Source organism: Protopterus annectens, chromosome 2.part0 (genome assembly GCF_019279795.1).
Source record: "Protopterus annectens isolate FY-2018-M chromosome 2.part0, PAN1.0, whole genome shotgun sequence".
Taxonomy (NCBI): domain Eukaryota; kingdom Metazoa; phylum Chordata; order Ceratodontiformes; family Protopteridae; genus Protopterus; species Protopterus annectens.
In genome coordinates, this window is record NC_056728.1 from 1,411,149,756 (window position 1) to 1,411,173,957 (window position 24,202).

The 24,202-nt window shown below is 42.5% G+C and overlaps 1 protein-coding gene across 4 annotated transcripts in view; it reads left to right on the forward strand.

Moving 5' to 3' along the window:
- Positions 1 to 24,202, forward strand: part of LOC122793514 (mitochondria localized glutamic acid rich protein) — a 530,827-nt gene that overhangs the window by 286,317 nt on the left and 220,308 nt on the right. For all 4 annotated transcript variants that reach the window (XM_044061639.1, XM_044061637.1, XM_044061640.1 and 1 more), the window contains exon 4: positions 16,682 to 16,909. In XM_044061639.1, coding sequence (XP_043917574.1) covers positions 16,682 to 16,909 — 228 coding nt within the window. The remainder of the gene's footprint in view (positions 1 to 16,681; positions 16,910 to 24,202) is intronic.

A 24,202-nucleotide genomic window follows, 5' to 3' on the forward strand; every position in this document is an offset into this window, starting at 1 on the left:
AGGAGGGACTGAGAGGGATACAGGGCCGCTGTACTATTCCATAAAGGGGTAATTTTACCTTGCTTCATCATTACCTGCATTCCTAGTGTCTTTCTGTTCCTTTTAGTGGCCTTGGCCCAAGGATAAATTGGGGGATGTTAGAGCCATGAGGCAGGGGCCGCCAAGAGCCAGAGGGAGGTTAATTTTGGAAATGAAATTAGTGATACTGTATCTTTTGAGTAAACCCCGAAGAATCATTCCCCATATCTGTTGTTCCCAAACCAAAAATGTTTAGGTCATTCATATCAGAAGCTAAACCTTTAATGAGCGGAGTTAATGCCATATTCCAAAAAACACTTGATACCCCCAAAAAAAATGTGTGTGTGTGTGTGTATATATATATATATATATATATATATATATATATATATATATATATATATATATATATATATATATATATGTGTGTATATATATATATATATATATATATATATATATATATCCCTACACAAAAGTATAGATGAATCAACAATATTGTCAACAGCAAAGAATGTACAGTTAAATATAAATCTATCAAAAAACTCTCTATAAGGCAAAACAGGGGTAAGTTGCACCAAAACTACAGACAATAAATCTGTTTATATAGTAGATTATACAGGTAGACATGAGATAAAATCATGGGCATAATCAAAAAACATATATATTAATATGTATATAACAAGATCTCACAACTATAGGAACCGCAGATACAATGAACAGCCCTTGTGATGAGTCAAAAATTACCAGATAATATCACAATGCTGCATATCCAACTATTTAAACAACCATTCAGTATTTATGAAATTCAAAATGACTTAATATAGATATGCTCGTTAAAGGTTTAGCTTCTGATATGAATGACCTAACCATTTTTGGCTTGGGAACAACAGATATGGGGAATGATTCTTCGGGGTGTACTCAAGACCCAGATAAGCTATGTGCATCATTATTTGCCAAATTGGGCAAAAGTATGAAAGGTCTTCGGACCAATGTCTGGCATTTACACCTATTTAAGGCTTACCAATATAAAAAAATAACACCACGTGGCCTCAGGGTCAAAGTACAACCCCTGGTACACAATATTGATGAACAACTAACGGATGAATGGGCTCAGATTCAACAATCAGCATCCTTGAATTTTGTGGATGCTTTGGCCAATTTTTATGAATGGGCGGTTAAACTACGTATTCAAGAAGTTGAAACTATTTGTATTGAGGCCAATAAATTTGAATCTTGTGGTTCCTTCACTTCTTGTGTGAATCAGTTAACCACTGAGTTATTAAAGTTAGAACAGGTTCTAAAGGACAAAAAAAATTGAAAAAGTTTCAAAGAGACATAGGTGATTATGAAAGGGGTAAGCCATTTGATATTTCTAGGAATGTTACTTTCAGGCTATATTATGCCGGGTTTAAATGAATATATATCTATCAAATGTTTACTCAAAATAAAAGCCTTAGCTAGATAAGCATTACAGGCCTTTTTGAATAAATAGATCAATTTAGGATATTTTAATATACATGGTTTTAAAAAATTAGTAATTTTAAAGTAAATATATTACCATCACAAGGCTGGGTGATCTGGTATTTTTAATATTGAGATAAACTAGGCTTGAGAAAGTTTATTGTTTAAGGTTTACTGATTTTAGAAAATCCTATGTAAAACAAATCTCTGGTTCAGCAAACAAATGGTTACTTGTGATTTTTTATTGTTGATTGTTTTTTACTTAATTGATTGCTTGATTAGACTAACACTGTGTATAAAGGGCATTCCTTTTCACATGGGATTGTATCTTGTATGTTTTTTGATGGTCTGAAGAAGTTGGCTTACCTTTTGCCAACGAAAGCGCTTACCAATAAAGGAGTTTAGTTCTACAAATCTGCTCTCTTTTGTTTTCAATAGTTTTGTTTTTTTTGTCAGTACTTTCAGGCTCCCTAACAATACACCACCACCAAGAGGAAAAGACCAAAATCAATTCTGAAAAGAAGCTCTGATTTATTGAGCTATACATCAGGGGATGATGCGTCCTCTAACACTGAAGGGGAGGGAAACCATACTGATGCATCACCGGATCCCAAGAGGAGGAGTTTGTCGCACCTTTTGGGTTCAGATACAAACGAGGGGGGAGGAAACATAAAAAATGTCAAAGCCACGGAGGGTTTGGAAGGCCTGTTAAAACTGATGATAGAACACTAATACAAAGTACCAATGTTCATAATATTTCATCTGTGCATCTCAATGATTTACAAATTAAAGTGCTTAACAAAGGGCTGAATTTTGTTCCTGGTATTTTTGTCCCAGAATATACTTTGGCACAAGATGTAGTAAATTTCTGTTGTCTTCTTAATTTGAAATTGTTTTTCACAAATGACAATGTTTCTATAGTTCCGGGATTCAGATTCAAACAATCAACTTTTGTTCCACCTATGTCGCATTTGGTTTCCATTTTCCAAGTTAGTGTCCTGAAGGATTTACATTATAATCTTAAGGGTTTTCAGGTTTCTTATAATAATCTCTCTAAAGAAGAGGTACAATGTATAGATGAGCTTAAGAACAATGCAGATATTGTGATTGTACAAGCAGACAAGGGTGGGGCGGTAGTAATTCAAGATAAGGCTGAATATAATAAAGAAGCTATGAGGCAATTGGGGGACAAAAAATATTCTATGGCTATGCCATTGGACCCAACTAATCACTTCCAAACCAAAATTGACTCATTCCTGATACAAGCCCAGGAAGAGGGCATTATAACAGAGTCAGATAGAAACCAATTGAAGGTTTCATCTCCGTGTAAACAATATTTGTATCTCCTACCGAAAATGCATAAGGATGCTAAATGCCCCCCTGGGAGACCTATTGTATCATGACATGGCTCGATTACTGAACCCTTGTCTGAATATTTAACACATTTTCTAAAACCTTTATTACCTTTGATAAGAGCTAGAATTCAGGAGACTACTCAGTTTTTGGACATCATTTGCGATACACAATTGGAGCCTCATTGGTTATGTACCTTGGACGTAACCTCTCTATATACTAATATTCCACATTGGGCAGGTTTGCTGGCCTTGGATTATTGGTTGGGGAGATTTCGTTTGTACCAGCCAGGATTTAATACCTTTTTAGTATGCCTGGCTGAATACATTTTGACTAGTAACGTATTCTATTTCCACGACCAATGCTTTTGACAGGTTAAGGGTACAGCAATGGGTGCTGCTTTTGCACCCATTTATGCTGACCTCTTTATGGCCTATATTGAGGAGGTTATGATTTATGATCCAAGTCACAATGTATACATGGATGAATTTTACATTTGGAGGTGTTAGCTGGATGATTGTTGGAAGGTGTGGAAGTCGGACGAAATCCATCTTCAGGAATTTGTTTGCTACCTCAGTGATAATGTGTGGGGAATTGAATTTGAAATAACCTATCATAAAACGAGGATTGTTTTCCTTGATGTTGAGGTTAGCAGGAATCCTGATGATACTCTTTCGGCATGGATGTATCGGAAATTTCCTGAATACAATACACTTTTACATGCTACCAGCTTCCACCCACAACACATCATCCAGAATATCCCCAAGTCACAATTCTTAAGAGCTAGAAGGATCTGTTCAAATCAACAAACCTTTGAGCTTGCCCATAATGATTTAGTATGTAGGTTTCGGGAAAGAGGTTACGCCCAAGGTACGGTGAGTTCTGCTTGCCATTGGGCTTCTAATCAGAACAGGGCTGATTTGTTACGTTACAAAGACAAACATAAGGATGTTTCTGACTATCCAGTTTGTCTAATTACTACATATGGACGTAACGCACGAGGATTTATGAACATCATTAATAAACATTGGAATATTTTGAGGGCAGAAGAGAAATTACACCCTTACCTGAGGGACAAATGTTCGTTTTCTTTCAGGAGGGGTTGGATAATTAGGTTCATTGTTCAGCCATTATAAGAGGGTGGTTTCTAATCCCTCTGTCTCCATCCATCATACTCTGAGGGGTGGCCCAGTTTTGGGTTGTATACCATGTGGCCATTGTTCTTATTGCCAGAGGGTCCAACACACTAGGGAGTTTACTAGTCGTAATACTTCAGAGATTTTCAACATTAATTTTTGGGCCAATTGTAACACGGAGTGGGTCATTTACTTAGCCACTTGCACATGTTCGTTTTATGTTGGGCAGACTTCCAGATCTTTCCGTATTAGGATAGGGGAACATCTTAGCGACATTAGGAATAAACGCAGCAATAATGCTTTATGCAAACATGTCAAACACAATTCTGCTTCTTTCAAATTTGTGGTCATTGATTGTATTGTTGGTAAATGTAGGAACAAAGCTGGGTTGGCATAATCTTTTGAATTTTAAGGAACGTAAATGGATCATCAAATTAGGGGCTTTATTTCCACCTGGTCTTAATGACCAATTTTAATTAACCAATTTTTACTGCCTGTATGCTGTGTCACCATTTCTGCTAGCTATTCTTCTTTTTGTTCTGTTGAGGTTCCAGCCGAGCAGTTGCCTTGCGTGTACACCATTACGTTGTCCCCTGACTTCAACTACCCCTCCATTAACTGGGAAAACTACTCGTGTACCAATACACTTGCCCACCGTTTCCTGGAATTCATTAATTCCAATCCCTGGATCAGCTCGATGTTCATCGTGCATACAGCTGCAGTCATTACAGATGGGGCTATCCTGCCGTCAGGCGGGTCCTCGGTCGGCCGAATTCCAAAGTCTAGGTCAGGCGTCGGTTGTCGTCGCTTCTTCCCTGACGTCAGTGCGGCAGGGGTATAAAGGAGGCAGCCGACTCCATCTTCTTCAGTCTTTCTTGCCGTGCGGTGCCCGAAGCAGAAGCAGTTCGCAAGTGCCGGTCGGCCAGCTCCTGAGATTTACGAAAATATTTCAGCCGAAGTCTTCTTGAAAGCTAAGTACCCCGTTGGGGAAACTTTTCTTGCCTCAGACCGATGTCAGACAAAGTTAATAATTGCATTTCATGTGGGAAGCAAATACCGCATAAGGATTTCCACTCTTTCTGTATACCTTGCTTAGGCCCAGACCACGACGTGTCGGCCTGCCGTTTTGTGCTAGATTCAACAAATGCACTATTAAGCGTCGGGCGGAGTTCGCCCTTCACTATTTTGGTAAAAAATTTAATTATATTATGTCGTTGGATACTCCGACTCCAGTTTTGAGTAAAAGACGCAAAGATAAGGACCGACATACGAGGTCCGCGACTTCTACTGACACCATGCTAAGGCCGACTACTGGTTCTCAGCGAGGTGCCTACGCAGCCTCTGAGTACCGATGACACTACATTACCGGTGTCTTCAGTACCCGTGGTCGCAGGCTCCTCTGTCCCCATTCCTACTACAGATACCGACGCCACTCTTGGCGGGGAAACTCAGAGTTTAGACAGGCCTGCCATTTCCCAAGGTGTCTTCAGGCCTTCCTCCTTCTCTATTAAAGCTTTCACAAAATCTAAAGCCGCCGTGAAAACCAAAAAACAGGGACCTCAGACCCCCTCTCAAGGCCCCATGCCTAAAAAACAGATGCTCAAAATGGCTGAGGATTTGATTACTCTTATCAGGGGTTCTCAACCCCCCTCAGACAAAAGACCCAGATTAGAGGAAGACTACCCTTCCTCAAATCAAGCCTCTATTACCTCTGAACATTCTGAGGACCAGAACTATACCTATTCTCCTTTTGAAGACTCTGATGCAGAGGAGTCTATTCCCTCGGTCTCCCCCCCTGAGGACTACTCTTTTGGGGAAACCCTACATACTTTGAGGGAACACTTTCACTGGGAAGGCCAAGATTACTCAGATTCCAAGAAAAGGCTCAGGGATTTTCTCTTGCTCCCCCAGCATAGGCCCCTGGCTATCCCTCCTGTTTTAGATATATTAGATGATGTGTACACAGAAGCCAGCCTCAACCCAGATTCTTTACCTCCAGCTCCTGTTCAACCAGACCGGTATTACCGGGTTCCTGATTCACACCAGTTCCTATACAAAAGCCATACTGCTGACCCAGAAACTATTTCACAGGGTCCCAAGGGAATTAAGGCCTCTTCTGCTAAAAACCCATTACCTTCAGAGAGAGATTCCAGAGCTTTAGAAAGGTGGGGGGAAAAAGGTGTATACCTCGGCCACTTTAACCATGAGGGAATTAAACTGTCAGTTCCATATGTTAAAGTATCAACAGTTTTTGTTATCTCAGTTGAAAAGCAAAATGACACAACCAGAACAGCCAGATTTAAAAGAGTTGCAGGATTTGTTGCATGGTGCAGAGCAAGTGGGTAAACATACCTTGCAGTGTGGTTTTGATGCTTTAGAGGCCTCATGTAGAGCTGCTGTTACGGGGTCTGTTATATGTAGACATGCTTGGCTCAAAGAGCAAGCCTTACCAGATCATGTCAAAGCTAAATTACTAGATGCACCTCTTCAAAAAGATGTATTGTTTGGTGTTAAAGCTGAGGAGGTACTAAAGAAAATGGAGGAAAAAGTGAAATCAATGCAAACAGTGAAAGATTTCCTGCAGGTACAACCTCCACGTTTCAGCAGAAACTGGCCTTCAAAAAATTGGTCCTTTCCAGCCACGGACAGACCTCAAAGAGGCAGATACAGACGCCCAAGGGGTAGAGGGCAACCTCAAGGATCTTTCAGAGCCAGACAGTGGCAAGCACCAACCCCAAGAGGTGGAGAAGATAGATCAGTCATTCAGAAAGCAGACACAATGACTTCCCCCTTTACCTGCCAGGCAAAGCTTTAATGGCAGCACCTTTGGGCGGAAAACTGGCATTATTCTCAAAAAATTGGCATATTGTCGCAAAAGACAAATGGATTCTGGACATTATAGATGGAGGCTACAGGTTCCACTTTCACACCCTTCCAAAAATGAGAGGCATGCCAAACCTGCCACAAAATCAAAGGGCAGAGGCACAAAAACAAATTTCAGCTCTCATGGACATGAAAGCGATTCAAGAGGTACCTGCAAAAGAACAAGGTCAAAGGTTTTATTCCAGACTATTCCTGGTACAAAGGAAAGACAAAGATTGGAGACCTATTTTAGACCTATCCATACTAAACACATATCTACAGGTACCAAAATTCAAGATGCTCACATTACAGCAGCTTATTCCCATGCTGGGCAAGGAGTCTTGGCTGGTAACATTGGACCTCAAGGAGGCATACCTGCATGTCCCTATCAGACAAGATTGCAGAAGATACTCTTGCAGGTTCAACCCATTATCAATTCTCTGCATTGCCCTTTGGCTTATCTACTGCACCCAGAGTGTTTACGAAATGCCTGGCATCAGTAATTGCCTTCTGCAGACTTCAAGGAATACAAATATACCCATATCTGGACGACTGCCTGATCCAAGCGGACAGCAAGGACATACTTCTGAAACACCTGGCGTTTGTAATAAAACTGTTGAACTTCTGGGATACACAGTCAACAAAAAGAAATCAAAACTAATACCCTCTCAACAAATAATTTTCCTGGGTGCCAGCTTGAATACAACCACCCAGATGGCCTACCTCATGCCAGACAAACAAGGGCAACTGTCTCAATACTTCAGCAAAATGGCAACCTTCACCAGGCTGACTGCAAGGAAAGTCCTGCAGGCTCTGGGATTCATGGCATTGTGCATCCTTCTGATCCCATGTGCAAAGCTGCATATGAGGAAACTTCAGTGGTACTTAAAAAAACTTATGGTCTCAACACAGCCACAGCTTGGAAACAATTATACCACTCATTCCATGTCTTCCAAAGGAATTTTTGTGGTGGGCTCAAGCATGCCAAAGAAACATAGGTCTCCCTTTCTGCATACCTCAAGCAACTCAAGTCATCACAACAGACGCCTCGGACTACGCCTGGGGGGCACACATGACAGATCAGTGCATTCAGGGAAAATGGTCCCAAAAAGAGAAGCACCTACACATCAACCAAAAGGAAATGCTAGCAGTGCAAAATGCTATTATGGCCTTCAAAGACCTACTGCATCCAGGCCAGCTATTGATAAGGACAGACAACACCACAGTGATGTGGTACATAAACAAACAGGGGGGAACTCATTCTTACCCCTTGTGCAGACTAGCCATGACCCTATGGAACACAGCACTGGAATTGCAAATTCAACTTCAGGCACAATTTCTGCCAGGGAAGGAAAACACACTGGCAGACAGCCTAAGCAGAAATATGACAGATCCACACGAATGGAAGTTACATCCTCAAGTTTTCACAAAAATAACTCTGGCATGGGGACAGCCAGACATAGATCTCTTTGCTTCCCACAGAAATTACCAATTGGAAAAATTTTGTTCAAGGACCTATCATCCACAGGCCTGGAAAGTGGATGCACTTTCTTTCAATTGGACAACGTTGACAGTCTATGCCTTTCCGCCTCTTCCTCTGCTGCCCAAAGTTCTATTAAAAGCCAGAGCAGAGAGGCCGAAAATGATTCTCATTGCTCCAGATTGGCCAAGACAACACTGGTATCTGCTCCTGAAGAGCCTGACACATTCCCCACCATGGATCCTTCCTCTAGTGCCTCTTCTGTTGTCCCAGCACAACTTCAAGACTCTTCACAGCCAGCTCAAAACCCTAAATCTAGCTGCATGGAGAATCCCTTGATTTCCCAACAAACCCTCCTCTCCAAGGAGGTGCAGGATGTCATCTTGGAGGCCAGACGACCTTCTACTAGAAAAGCCTACTCCGCCAAATGGAAATGATTTTGTGCCTGGAATCAGGAAAAGGGCCAGAATCCTTGGGTAATAACTTTACCTCAAATTTTACAGTACCTAGCTGAGATGTTAAACAGTGGACTTTCCTTCTCCTCCATCAAAATCCACGCTTCAGCCATTTCTGCACAATACAACATAGATCCTCCTTTATTCTCTCATCCTCTCTTAAGACAGTTCCTCAGAGGGGAAAAAAATATAAAACCCCCAAGGAAACCACCAGTCCCTGCTTGGGACCTCAACTTCATATTGGAAAAGCTGACCCTTCCTCCCTTCGAGCCAGCTGCTTCAACAGAACTACAATACTTGTCATGGAAAACAGCCTTCCTTCTGGCTATCACCTCAGCACGCAGGGTTTCGGAACTACAGGCCCTCATGGCTGTGCAACCTTTCATCATTTTCCATCAGGACAGAGTTTCCTTACGAACCACCCCTACCTTTATGCCAAAGGTAGTATCCAGTGTAGCCTTGAATCAGACTATCCACTTACCTACCTTTTACCCTAACCCACAAAACAAAGGGGAAAGACTACTGCATTCCGTGGACATTCACAGACAACTTCGTTATTACTTGGACAGGAAATCCGAGCAACTCTTTGTGTCCTATGCTACAGGTGCTCAAGGAAAGGCTATCTCCAAACAGACAATCTCAAAATGGATAGCCCACTGCATACGCTTTTGTTACTCATTTCATGGAAAAGCTGTGCCTTCAAGCATCAGATCCCACTCCACAAGGGCCACAGCTACCTCTGCAGCTTTCCTCAGGGGGGGGGGTTCCTACCAAGGACATTTTGGAAGCAGCCACTTGGAGTTCAGTGCACACTTTCTCCAAACACTATCACCTTCCACTTTACTCTAAATCTAGAGCGGAATTTGCCACAGCTGTCTTGCAGGGCATCCTTGCTCCTCCTAGTTCCACTTAGTGCCTGCCACCCCTACTTAGCTTTGGGATTCTTCCCATCTGTAATGACTGCAGCTGTATGCACGATGAACATAGTACAGTTTTGTACCTACCATAAATGTAGATGTTCGAGTGCTCATACAGCTGCAGTCCAGGTCCCCCCCCCCCTCCATCCCCTCTTAGGACAGGCCTTATGGCAAACAGCTTCTCATACAACCTATTTGGGGTATTCTTTTATGGTGTATTTGCTTGCAACTACTGTTTTTTGATTATTCTATATTGCATGATTACATAAGTTTATGTTTTGCCTTCCTTCTGGGGGCACCTGACATCTGGGGCAAGAAAAACTGAAGAAGATGGCGTTGGCTGCCTCCTTTATACCCCTGCCGCACTGACGTCAGGGAAGAAGCGACGACAACTGACGCCGGACCTAGACTTTGGAATTCGTCCGACCGAGGACCCGCCTGACGGCAGGATAACCCCATCTGTAATGACTGCAGCTGTATGAGCACTCGAACATCTACATTTATGGTAGGTACAAAACTGTACTTTCTTACCCTCACTAGAGGTAGCAACATCCTTGACCTAGTCATAACTAACCTGGTCAACCGTTGCTCTACACCAATAGTCAACTCCTCCCTTGTTAGATCCAACCACAAAGTAATCACCTTGGAAATCCACATCCCTCCCACCCCCCGCAAAGGTAACCACCATGAAAAACTTCTCCAAAGCTAACTTTGGGCTCCTAAAAAAGAGGTGGCTAACCTCACGGCACCCATGCAAATGGAGAATAGTTGCATGACCGCCGAATTATGCACCAGTGCACTGTACGAACACGTAGACAAATGCATGGATCTCGCCATACCCAGTAGAACCAAGACGCTCTACTCCAAAAAAAAAAAAAAAAAAAAAGGGAAGCTAGTCTGGTGGTCTCCTGCCATAAACAAACTCTACAACAGAAGTTGGAAACTGATGCGTAATAAGGTGAAGTCCCAAGACTGGAAAAACTCCCTTAGTCTCAACAAAAAGTTGAGATCCCTCATAGGATCCTCTGAAGCTAGCTATGAAAACAGAATTGCAGTAGATAGTAAAGACAACCACAAGGCCTTCTATAGTTAAGTAAAGAATCTCCACGGCAATACCCAGATTTGCTCTGAGCTACTGTACAATGATACCTCCTATACCGAGCCAACAGATAGTGCCAATATACTGGCCAACAGATAAAGGACCAATCACAATACCAGTAGATTGACAGGCACACCCAGTATTATGTTGCACAAGTTAAAACAGCACTGTCCAAGGCCAAGAATACAGCTTCTATGGGACCTGACAATGTCCGTTATGTTCTGCATGAACTACAAAGTGTATTGGCACCTCACCTGTGTGTCTTGTTCAGTCACAGCCTCACCTCAGGCCTTGTCCCTACCGAATGGCACACTGTTACAGTCATCCCTCTCCACAAAGGAGGAGTGACTACAGACCCTGGGAACTATCACCCCATTAGCCTGACGAGTCAGATATGCAAAGCTATGGCAAGCATCATCATGGACCTAATAAACAAGGATATTGGGAATTTCCAAACTCGGGATCCCTCACAGTTTGGTTTTGTGAAGGGTAGATCATGCCTGTTCAACCTGGTAGACTTCTTTGAATCAGTCACCAGAGCTGTGGATGAAGGCAAGGTGGTTCATACAGCCTACCTTGATCTGGAGAAGGCCCTTGATACCATTCCCCACTCAGGAACCATAGAAAAACTCACTAAGCTAGGCATCAACCCCTATATCATTAGGTGGGTTGCAAACTGGCTCACAGATAGAACCCACAGTGTGAAAGTAGCTGACTCCAAGTCAGACTGCCGACCAGTCATGAATGGAGTCCCACAGGGTTTGGTCCTGAGTCGTCCTGTTTGGTATCTACTTCTGTGAAGTCCAGGCCAACACGAAAGGTCTCTGGCTGACAAAGTTCACAGACGATTGCACGTTGGGATCTATTATTAATTCCCCAAGTGGTGATGACATCCTACAGAAAGGCCTGACTGACACCAACAACTGGTATCAGAACCGTGGCCTTGAGCTCAATACCAAAACATTGTAGTCGTCCCCTTTGAAAAAAACCCGGTTCCCATGAATTACCACATAGATGGTAGTCTACTGAACACAGAAGGCGGTATAAGAGATTTGGGAACACAGGTTGACAGCAACTTCTCTTTTGACCACCACATTGCCATTGTGGTTAGAAAGTCCTATGTGGCACATCTCATTACTAAAGGTTTTGCATCCAGGAAGAAAGAGGTCATTATCTCCCTTTACTCTTCCCTCATTAGGCCAATCATAGAGTACAATGCCCCATTTGTCATGTACCTCCCTAGACACGTGCAACAACTGGAGAGGCCGCAAAAGTACCTCACAAAGAGGATCCTAGGCCTTAAACACTTGTCCTATATGGACAGACTCAAAAAACTCCCAACTATTCTTTGTGTCATATCGCCTACTTAGAGGCGATCTCTGCTTGACTTACAAAGCCATGTCTGACCAAGCCCTGTTAGAAATGATACAGCTAAAGAAATCCCAATCCCTCCGCACCACATGCTCCAGAGACCTCAACCTCATTACCACAGTCAACAGAAAATGCTGGAGGGACAGGTTCATAACCCAGAGACTGCCCATGCTATGGAATAGACTTCCCATACATGTCAAACAGAGCACCTCACTGGCCCTGTTCAAGAGAAATCTTGATGAGTGGATGGGAAATGGAAAATTCACGCCAGGGATCACTCCAGTGGCTCTGCTCGACAGAGGCACTGGGAACTAAGGTCGGGTGGGACGATGCCAGGGTAATCCTATGGGCTAGGCTTGTAGAAGCTCCAGGGCCATTAGCCTAGTACACACCTGTGAACAAGTTTGCAGCCTGTTATATAAACCTGAATCTTTTTAAAGTGTATTGTCACACTTTAAAGCTGCTTCACAGCACACAGGATGAGTTAATTGTTATGATGCATCTTGCAGTGGTTATTTCATATTAATTTGGGACCTATTTTTAATAAAAAGCTTTAAACTTTTTATTCAAACCATGACCCAAATAAATTTTGGAATTTCTCCCTCAGTCACATCAACTAAGAGCTCTTCCTTAGACTTCAGTGGATACTTATTTGCACCTGTGCAGAACGTGCCATTAAAGTCTATGAGCGCATTTTACATTTTCAGTGAGCTGATGTTATTTAGATTAAAGATCATCTTTAACTTTCAGAGGCATCAGTGCTGGGGAAAATTTTAATGAATACTGGTTTAAGTGGAAGCTGGAGGAAAAATGTTTTCCAGTTGGGTGAAAATGCTAACCTGTGCCTTATGTGCCACATAGGATGGTGCTAAAAGTAAGTTGATGAATGCGACCATTTACTTTAAGCAAACAAAAAACTTTTAGTATGGTTAACATTATATTAAAATTGTGTACAATACTTGGCAATGTGCTCAGACACTGTAAATATGAATTTCTTTGAAGGGGAGTAATTTTCCATCTAGCCTGCTAAAATTTTATTTTATTGTATTTTTAATCTTTGTTTAGTAGGGGAATGGATTGATCCAAATGGATCATTTTCAGACTCCACCATGGAGGTTTACAAAAACAAAATCTACAAAATGAGCAATATCAGTATGTAAAAACGATACATATCTGAGAGAGAAACACAACTGTAAGATGTAAATCTGATGAGACAGTAGTATACAGATCTGAGGTAGGACACAGAAGTGCATTCAGAAAATGTTTTCCCCTTACATTGGTAACAGCTTTGTGTAGGTACATATCAATGGCGATTGTTTAGGTTAATTAAAAAAAACAAACTGCCTTTCTTGGAAGTTAATTTGAAGAATGTACACAGACACACACACAAGACACACCTTTTTTAATTGGCAATTGCTAGTTTGATGTTTAGACCAGATCTTTTTCTTAAGCATTAGGACTATTTTAATAATTCCTGCTAACTCCTCTTTGGCGATAATTTGTGTTTTTCATTTTTAACTTGTGGGTCATACATATTACTCGCATACCCATTTTATAGCCAATAATGGACAAACATAAAATTAAAAAGGTATAATAATGCAGTTATAAACAAGCGAAAACTGATAGAGAAGTGCATGTAAGGCTAAAAGTAGATGAACATTGTTTTGAAGTGTCTAAGGCTGCATACAAATACAGGAGTTACTTGTATATGTGGGCGACTGCTGCTTGGCTAATACAAGGAGCACTAACATGTCTGTCAAGCTGGCCTGTTGATGTACAGATTTTGTTGCCACGATTGTAAGTCTGGTGACCTGCATTCAGCAGCTGGTTTAGGTCACTGGATAAACTTGCTTGCTTTGGAAGGCTCAGTCTTGTCATCTCTCCTTTCTAAGATGAAGTCTGGGGAGTAAGTTTTGCTTTAAGTACCAATGGTGAAATCTTTAAATAAGTGGTAGTGTGCTTTGCCAGTCAGGATAAGAGTGTAGAGATGCACCTTACATCATACACTGTAAATGTTGGATGATGAGATTAATAGTCCTGTTTAAATCATATCACATCAGCTGTTTTAAAACCTAAAGGACAGACCATGTCCAAAGTCCATAAAAAACTTGGAACCCACTACCGCTGCAAAAACTATCTAAACAAAAGCACCAAAATTACTACATCTAGAACTCACCATCTCTCTACATTGTTATATGCACCCCCTGTATTAACAAACCTTAACAAGACAGACCTACACAAATTGTCCATGTGCTGTAATAAAATAGCTAGATTCGCAACCAACTCTAATTTCCGCTCCCACCACTCTCACTCACTAAAAGAGTTAGGTTTGCTAGAACTCCTCGACTTACTAAACTATAACCAACTAACCATGGCTCATTATTTGCTGTACCATCCAAACAAGATTCCTGATCTCTCAGGCTTACTCAACTTTCACAGTTCTGTTCACCAGCTAAGATCCACAAACAAAGCCCTTCTTGATGTAGCTAAATGTAGACACGGTGCTAGTGAATCCCTCTTACTCCTACACAGTTGCTAAAATCTGGAATTCTCTTCCACCAGATATCAGATTGCAAAACAGCAGTCCCATCTTTTAAAATCCAATTAAAAGCCCACCTCAATCTCATCTGGCAGTGTACCTGTACTGATCATGGGTAGCCATACTACCACCATTCAGATAAAACTTCCTCTGGCACTACTCAAAAGGTCAAACACACAAGACAAAAACCTACCATAATGAATTGTATTTTTAAATGTATGTATATAACTGTATATATTATTACTGCACTTTCCTACTCAAATACATTATATGTTCTGTTTTACCAATGTACACTCTGTGTATTGTACACTTCAGTAACTTCTCATCATACTATGGTGTGATATACTATTGTTTGCTCTATTAATTTGTACTCCTCTCTGACTTTTGTATTTTTATCATATGATTATTATGTATGTGAAGCTTTTCTCCCTGGGTCTCTGCTGAAAATGGTCACCTGATTACCCAGTCTGATCAACCTGGTAATCAGATATAAAATAAATCAGTTGTAGGAGTGCTGCCATCCTTATGTGATTTGCTGCTTTGTGTGGATCCTCTGTGCAAAGATAGATTTTATTAGTGCGTTTTTATACAGCTAAGTTACTCTGCCATTTGGCATTGAGGGTTAAGACTCTTTGCTTTAGTTCCTGTGTAAAGGTCTCAATTCCCTAAGCCCTCATTTGCCTACTTTCTGACCATGAGCAAGTCACTTACTGCCTGGGGCAGTTGGGGACCTTGGACTAGGCTCCACCATGGTACCCTGGACCGCAAGCCTAATAACTACCTATGAACTTAAGAAAAGCATCTTTTTTTTAATTCAGTACATGAGATGTACTCTTTCAAGCCTTGCATTGGCTGAGTAAGATGAAGTATTGGATATTACTTGACCTGCATTCATTTTACTTTTGAAGCATATGTGTAACCTTAACTCATTTAATTCTTTCAATGTGCTGCATAATTTATGATTTTCTTTTACTGCAGAAGTGTAGCATTGGATGACCCAATAGGTGAATTTTAAGGAAAGTTCCGAAGATAGTTGTAGTTCTTTAGTGGGAAGGTGTCAGTCTCCCTTCTTTTCATCATTTAGTAATGTATCTTGAGTCTGTTAAGTTTATGGGACTTTTTAACAGTATTTTCTCCTTGACAGCATTGTATGTGGTAGCCGCCGGTGGTGTTCTGTCATGTGGGATCTACTGGAGTTGCCACTTAAAAGGCATCCCAGATGTCTTGAAGATGACAGTGATGTAGTTGCACTGTTGCAGTGTTTGTCCGAACAAGAATGGATGTATATTTATCTTGCAGACCGGCCAAGTTTCAGTGTAAATAATATGTTGACATCTTTCAGCTTGTCTGTAGTTAATTGGCATAGTCTCAGACCAGCTAGATTCTTTGTTTAAAGGTATATAGTTACCTCAATGTTCATCTGTAGCTCCGCAGTATACTTTTAATCCCTAATTTTGGGTGTTTTTTTTATCATGTTCTTTTACTTCATGCTGTGTCCTCTAGTATGAGACCATTCGCTTTGGGATTGCCTCCCTAAAATTGTGATGTTCACATGCATTTCATAGTAGCTGACGAGCAGTGGACCTTCTCTCCATTAACCAGGATTTCCTGTAATTCTCTTCTGGAGTCTGCAGTATAGTCAGCCCTCATGTTACTGCCAGGTGTGCAGATATGCATTTAACTAAAATATGTAGCAGGAGATGTTCTGTTATTGGTGTGCACCATTGCTTTATAAACTGGCACACTTGACTCGCATGCTTTGGTGGTCTCAGTTTAAAGGTGCGCACCATTCTTGTCTTATAACTGGCACACTTCACTCACATGCCATGCTGGTTTCAGTTCAGTAGTGATGATTTTCTTAACTGTCTCCTCTGGCTGGATTACTGCTAGAATTTGCAAAATGAAAAAAAATGGCATATTTATGGGTAGCTGTTATGATCAAGCATTGTTTTTTTCTAATATGCTTATTTCTTAACTATATTTTAAGATGATGTGGCAGCTGCCCAGGAATTGGACAACAGTGAGAGTCATGTGAATGATGAGACGGGAGAGGTAGAGGCAGTACATGTCAGCACCACACAGCTAGAGGAAACAGCCGTTCCTGAAGAACCTGAGCCTTCTGCACCACAGGCTGAAGAGGAGTCCTTACCCAGAGCACAGGAAGGAGGGAAACCCCATGAAGAAGAGACAAGCTCATATACATCTGCAGATGAAGGTTAAATTGCTCTTTAATTCAAATTTTGTATGTGTACTGCCACAATAGGCAACTGTAGTATAAAAATGGATAAGCTTTTAAAAGGTCACATTGAGCTCTCTCAAACTGTTTCATTGAAAATTATTTAAAAAAAAATTACTTTGCCGCCTTGAGTGTCCCATGGCCTCACAGAATGGAATCCATCCCAATACATTGTCCTTCAAGGAGGTTTGCAGATTTTGCTGCAGTGGAACTTCAGTCGATCGCTTATCCCATAAGAAGTACTTTGAGTAGCCTTAGAACAATTTCATGAAAGACCTGAATTTCATTTTGTTATACCATTTTTTTTATAATTAAATTCAGATGTACTTTAGTAGCACAAGAGTCTGCTGTTTTTAGAAAATTGATTGTTCTTGTATATGTATGTTGATGTGGTATGGGGAGATAGCTGTATATATGTCCTTCTGTTCTCATGTTGCAGTATTCATAACTGTAGGGAGGTTGCTGCTTGTATCAGACATCCAGCCAGTATACCCAATTCTTAGGAGCAGGGGTATGTGCGACATTTGATGTCAGAGCCATAAACCGACATTGGCTATAAAAGTGATGTCTGCACGTACCCACATCAGAACTTTTGCCGAAGTGATCTTCAGACCTCTGATTGCCAGCTTCGGGTAGCAGTTCGCTCGTTTGATTGCTGTCTGCTACAAATAAGTACCCTTTGGGGTTTTTATCCATTTCTTAGCATTTCAGTCATACATGTCAACTAGAAAGGGAGAAGTGTGCTTGTGGTAGACAAATTCCACACAAGGACACACATGATAAGTGTTTGTTTTGTCTAGGGGAGGCCCACAACCATACATCTTGTGACATTTGTAAATCATTTTTGCCCCAAACTCTTCGCAGCCATCTGGCTGTTCTCAAACTCTATCTTGAAAACCAGAGACTCTGGCATCTGGTGCTGACTTTGGAGGGGTGGGGTAGGTACCTCCGATGAGCCGCCTAGGAAGAAGGCCAAAAACGTTAGGCCCAATGCCCATGCTGCACCTAGAGTCCAGTGAGTCTCTTGAGGTAGATGTTAGCCCAGGGTCCCACCGGACATCTGTTTCTCAGTTGGAACCGGGAACCATAATGGAAGCCGGCCCAATGGAATTGCTGAGTACATCTGTTGAGGTTCATCAGCCATCAGAACCTGATGGTGAGGGGGAACATGGCTCGTGACGTCCGAGGGGCCTACCCATGTTTTGCAATCCTTCCAGACGTCTGTCTCTAAATCGACCCATCCTTTACTGTGTTTTAATTTTTGTTTTCTCTTCAGAGGAGCTGAACAGCAATCTGCCCCTGGATAGGAAGTTTTCTCCCAAAATCTTTTCAGGGCATTCCAGGTCCTACAATCACAGGTATTTCCTCCTGCTTCTACTCCTGTGCAGGCCTTAGAATAGCCTGAGGAAGTATACTCCTCCTCTGAAGACTCCCTTACTGCTGTCAAACTGAATGCCTCAAGGACTTCATTACCCCTGAGGAAGAGGACTCTGTCGGTCCTTAATCTCCAGGGGAAGAGTTTTCTTGCGGAGATACCATCTCTCTCATGAGAGAACACTTCAAATGGCAAGCCTCAGATGTCTCAGAATCAAAAGAGGTATTTTGAATTACTACAGATGGATCAACCTTCACCATCTGGAGTCCCTCCCTTGATTCCAGCCTTTCAAGATACCTTTTTGGCTGCTTCACAGGCCCCTGACGGTCAACCCCCAGCTTCTAAATGCCCAGACAGGTTCTATAAAGTTCCTCAGGATACTCGGTACCTGTTGAAAAACCCTCCTACAGACCTGCAGTCATAGCAGTCTCAGGTAACAAATCCTCTAGACAACTGGCTTCTACCTCTTTATTCCCTACTGACAAGGACAGCAAGTTTATGGATAAGCTAGGGAAAAAGGTCTGTACTTTTTCCACTCTTGCCATCAGAGCCCTAAACTATCAAACCCACATGGCCAGGTTTGTTCTAGACAACCCTTTCTAAGGCTTCAGCCCTCATACCTGATGTACCAGACTCGACTGCTAAGACCAAACTGAACTCCCTTCTCTCCACTACCTCACAGGTGACTAGGCACTCCATTAAGTGCAATTACGATGCGGTGGAGTCCTTTTAAAAATTTGCAGCTTCAGGGTCTGTATTGCGAAGATACTTCTGGGTGAGGCTACAACCTCTCCCTATGGATGTACAAACCAAGTTGTTGGATGCACCACTAGATAAGACCCTTTTCAGGGAAGCATCTGCAGAACTCCTTAAATCCCTGCAAGTAAAGGGAAAGGAGTTGTAAAATTTTAAATATTTACTGGTCTCTCCTATCCCTAGGTACCATAGAAACTACCCTCCAAGGACTTCCTTTGGTAGGTGACAGTCATTTCATTCTGCTCCACCACAGGCTAAAGATGGAGGCAAACTAGGAAACATTCCACTCCTAGAATCCCTTCCTTTCAGAGGCAACCTGACCAGGACTGAACCCCTCAACTGTGACTCAAACCCACTACCTCTCTCCACCCCACCGTCCCTTCGCCTCACCCTCTCCCTACCCACCTGGTGGAAGATCACCTCAGAAGCCTGGGTCCTCTCCATAATTCAAAAAGGGTATTTTATGACTTGGTGGGCTCTACCCCCCTTCCAGGGATACCCCAGCCCCCCCTCAAGCCAGCTCCATGTTTTCCCCACTATTCTGCATCTTCAGGCCCAGGGCACCATAGAAAAGGTCCCACCACAGCAGGTAAACAAGGGATTTTACTCAAGGATGTTTTTGGTCACAAGATAAGATGGCCTTGGAGACCAATTATGGATTTGTCCGTACTCAGCCTTTATCTTAAGGTTCACCCCTTCAGAATGCCCACCTTGCAGCTGCTTGTTGCCCTTCATTCCCTACCAGGCTTTTATGGTATCCGTGGATCTGAAGGACGCCTACCATCATATTCCTGTTCACCCCTGCTACAGGAAATTCCTATGTTTTTCAATAGGTTCCTTTTATTTACAATTTTCTGCATTACCTTTTGGGCTCTCCACAGCTCCCAAGGTGTTAGTGTCTAACACCAGTGATTGCCCACTGCAGAACACAGGGCATTCAAATATACCCATAGCTAGCCAACCTGGTATTAGTTCACCAGCAGTTTCACACCCTGCAACATCACCTATACCTGGTGACCAGAACCCTGGCAGACCTGAGGTTCACTGTGAACCACGAGAAGTCCCACCTGACCCCTACAAAAGATCTAATCTTTCTGGGGTACAGGATAAGAACCAACAAGATGGCTGCTCTCATTCCCTGCCAGAAGGTAAAAGTCCTCACTCTTTACCTTCAGAAACTTCTCTCGCTCCAAACACTTTCAGCCAGAGAATTCCTGAGAGTCCTGGGCCACATGACATACCAATGCTCCCTCTGGCAAGGCTGCATATGAGGAAGATCCACTGACTACTAAAGACTTGTTGGAACCAACATTCCCATCCTCTGGATATCTCCCTCTCCTTACTACCATGCCTGAAAGAAAGAGTTGGAATGGTGGATTACAGCCATCAATTTCAACTAGGGCATACCCTTGCAGTTACTCCCACCTACACAGCAAATCTTCACAGATGCTTCAGACCTAGGTTGGAGGGCAGTTTTACAATGCCAGCAAAAACTAAGCAAAGTGCAGGAAGAGTGGTCTCCAGTCAAAGGGACCACATCAACATAAAAGAGATGAGGGCCCTTTACTTAACACTACTGATCTTCCAACCAGTCCTCCTACCAGGCACATTGAAAGAAGTTACAGACGATACGACTGTCTTGTGGTACATAAACGAGCAGGGGGGGTGACAGGGTCTTACCCTCTTTGCAGCCTAGCCATACATATTTGGTCTTTAGCTTCAACTGCATATTCATCTGCAAGCAGTGTACATTCCTTCAGCAGAGAGTGCAATGGCAGGCACTCTCTCAGCAGAACTTCTGCACCCTCTCACGAACGGATGCTTCACAAAGAGGTGTACCTAGATCTTGTACACAAGTGAGGTATTCCTCAAGCAGACCTGTTTGCCTCCTCCCACAACAGGCAGATTGCTCTGTTTTGTATGAGGGATCCACATTCCCAGGCCTGGAAAGTGGACAACTTCTCTTTCTCTTAGGTGGGGATGTACAGTGGATGTAAATGTCACACCCCTGTTAAAATGCCAGTTTTTTGTGATATAAAAAAAATGAGACCACAATAAATAATTTCAAAACTTCTCCCACCTGTAATGTGACCTGTAACTTGTACAATTCAATTGAAAAACAAACAACTCTGTTAGGGAAAAAATATAAAAAATAAAAAAACGTACAATACGCTGGTTGCATAAGTGTGCACCGGTCATAAGGATTTTCATTTGTACTGTATTCCCTGCCTAGGTCATGATCACAACGTGCCTTGCTGTCAGTTTTGTGCAAGATTTAACCAACGCACTATTAAGCGTTGGTATATTTTTTATTTTTGCTTCTAAATATTTTGGTTCAAGATTTAATTATCCTGAAATGTCGTCTGTTAGCAATCCGACTACCGGAGTTCACAAAAAAACGCAAAGAAAGAGACAGACTGTCGAGGTCCAAAACCGATGACAAAGCTTCTCCTAAGCCAGTTGCCGGTTCACCGGTACTCAGTGAGGCACTTTCGCAGCCCCTGATACCCACTACTTTTGAGTCGCAGGCCTCTACCGAGACCCATTTGGAGTCCAGTATGCCTCGAGTTTCTCAAAGTATTGAACCCGTGGATGTCTCTCCCTTGGATGGGTCCGGAGCCGCTGAGCAGGCACCGGCTTCTGAGGGTGTTTTCAGGCCTCAACATTTTTATATTAAACCGATGCCAGCAGCAAAAACAAGGTCAAAAACAACTTCTATGTCTAAAAAACCAACGCATGAGCCATGTGCTCAGGCCCCTATGCCTAAAAAACAGATGATCAAAATGGCTGAGGATTTAATTACCTTGATCAGGGGTTCTCAAACCCCCCCCCCCTGCTAAGAGGTCTAGGCAAGGCACTGGTCAGATCAGGTTTCCATTTCTTCTGATTCCTCTTCTGATCAGGAATTTTCTATTCCACCCTGTGAGGATTCTGATGCAGGGGAATCCGTCCCATCTGCATCTCCTCCTGAGGATTACTCATTTGGAGTGACTTTGCATACTTTAAGGGAACATTTTCACTGGGAGTGTCAGGACTTCTCTGAATCAAAAAAGAGGCTTAGGGATTTCCTCCTCCTTCCTCAGCATAGGCCTTTGGCAGTACCTCCTGTATTAGACATTGTTGATGATGTGTTCTCGGAATAAAGCATGGCTCCTGATTCCCTGCCTCCGGCTCTTAGTAAGCCAGACAGATATTACAGGGTTCCTGACTCCCACAAATTTCTTTTCAAAAATCCTGCTGCTGATCCTGAGTATTTCTCAGGGTCCCAAGGGTGTAAAGGCCTCTACAGCTAAAAATCCTACCCCTTCTGATAGTTTCCAGGGTGCTGGATAGATGGGGTAAGAAGGTTTATACATCTGCAACCTTGGCAATCAGGACTTTAAACTGCCAGTTTCATATGCTTAAATATCAACAGCATGTTATGGCCTTACTGAAACAGAAAATTATGTTGATTTCTGATTGTGTGGAAAATAGAGTTACAGGAATTATTGCATTCAGCAGAACAGGTTGGAAAGCATACTTTGCAATGTGGTTTTGATTCCTTGTAGGCCTCTTGTAGGGCCACCGTTACTGGATCTGTGATTAGAAGGCATGCCTAGCTCAAGGAGCAAAATGTTAAAGCTAGGTTGTTGGATGCCCCTTTGCAGCATGATACTATGTTTGGTAATAAGGCAGAAGAGGTTTTAAAGAAAATGGAAGACAAAGCTAAATCTATGCAAACTGTAAAATATTTCTTGCAAGTGCAGCCACCCAGGTTCAGTAGGCACCGGCCTAAAAATTGGTCCTTTCCTGTGTCCAACAGAGCCACTCAGGGCAAATCCAGGTGCTCAAAAGGCTCCAGATACCAATCACAGGGTTCTTGCAGGTCAAAGCAATGGGGTGCCTCCACCTCCAAATCTGGAGGAACCAAAGCACAACCCTACAGTTTGCAGTCTCAATGACTTTCCTCTACCATCACCAAACACTTATCTTTTGACCGCCCCCTTGGGGGGAAAACTAGCACTTCATGCTCAAAATTGGCAGTTAATTACCCAGGACAAGTGGGTATTAAACATAGTATCCCAGGGGTACAGATTTCATTTCCTTACTTTGCCAGTTCCAAACGGATGGCCGGATCTGCCATAAAACCAGTGGGCAGAGGCCCAGAAACAAGTCATGTCCCTCATGGATATGGGGGCTATTCAACCGGTACCAGAAAAGGAAAAAGGACAAGGTTTTTATTCAAGACTTTTCCTGGTACCCAGAAAAGACAATTCATGGCATCCAATACTGGACTTATCGATTCTGAACACGTTCCTGGACATTCCAAAATTCAAAATGCTGACTTTACAACAGCTACTGCCTATGCTAGGCAAGAATGCTTGATTAGTAACTCTAGACTTGAGGCATACCTGTATATCCCAATAAGGGAATCATGCAGAAGATACCTGCGCTTCAAAGCAGGTTTTTTGCATTACAAATTCTCTGCACTGCCCTTTGGTTTATCTAATGCACCCAGGGTCTTTACAAAGTGCCTGGCACCAGTAATGACATTCCGCAGACAAAGAAGCATACAAATTTATCCTTATCTGGACAACTGTCTCATTCAAGCAGAGGACAAGGACACACTGCTTCAACATCTGGCGTTTGTAAAAAGGCTTCTAGCATGCCTAGGGTACACAATAAACTAAAAGAAATCACAACTGGTACCCTCTCAAATAATTACATTCCTGGGTGCAAGCTTGAATACAACTGCCCAGATGGCTTACCTCATGCAAGACAAACAAAGGCAACTGACAACATACTCCAAACAAATGGCAACAAAAACCCAGTTATCTGCAAGACAAATTCTGCAGGCTTTGGGGTTCATGGCATCCTGCATTCTACTAATTCAATATGCGAGACTGCATAGAAGGAAACTTCACTGGTACCTAAAAAGTTTATGGAGTTAGCATTGTCGCAGCCTGGAAACGATGAGTCCTCTCATTCCCTGCCTACAACAGGAGTTTCTTTGGTGGGCAGAGATATGTCACCAAAACAAGGGACTGTCATTCACTCTACTCCCTGCCACCCAAACCCTAACTACAGACGCATCAGACTATGCTTGGGGGGCTCACCTGGCAGGGAGATGCATTCAGGGCAAATGGAGCCAAACCAAATGC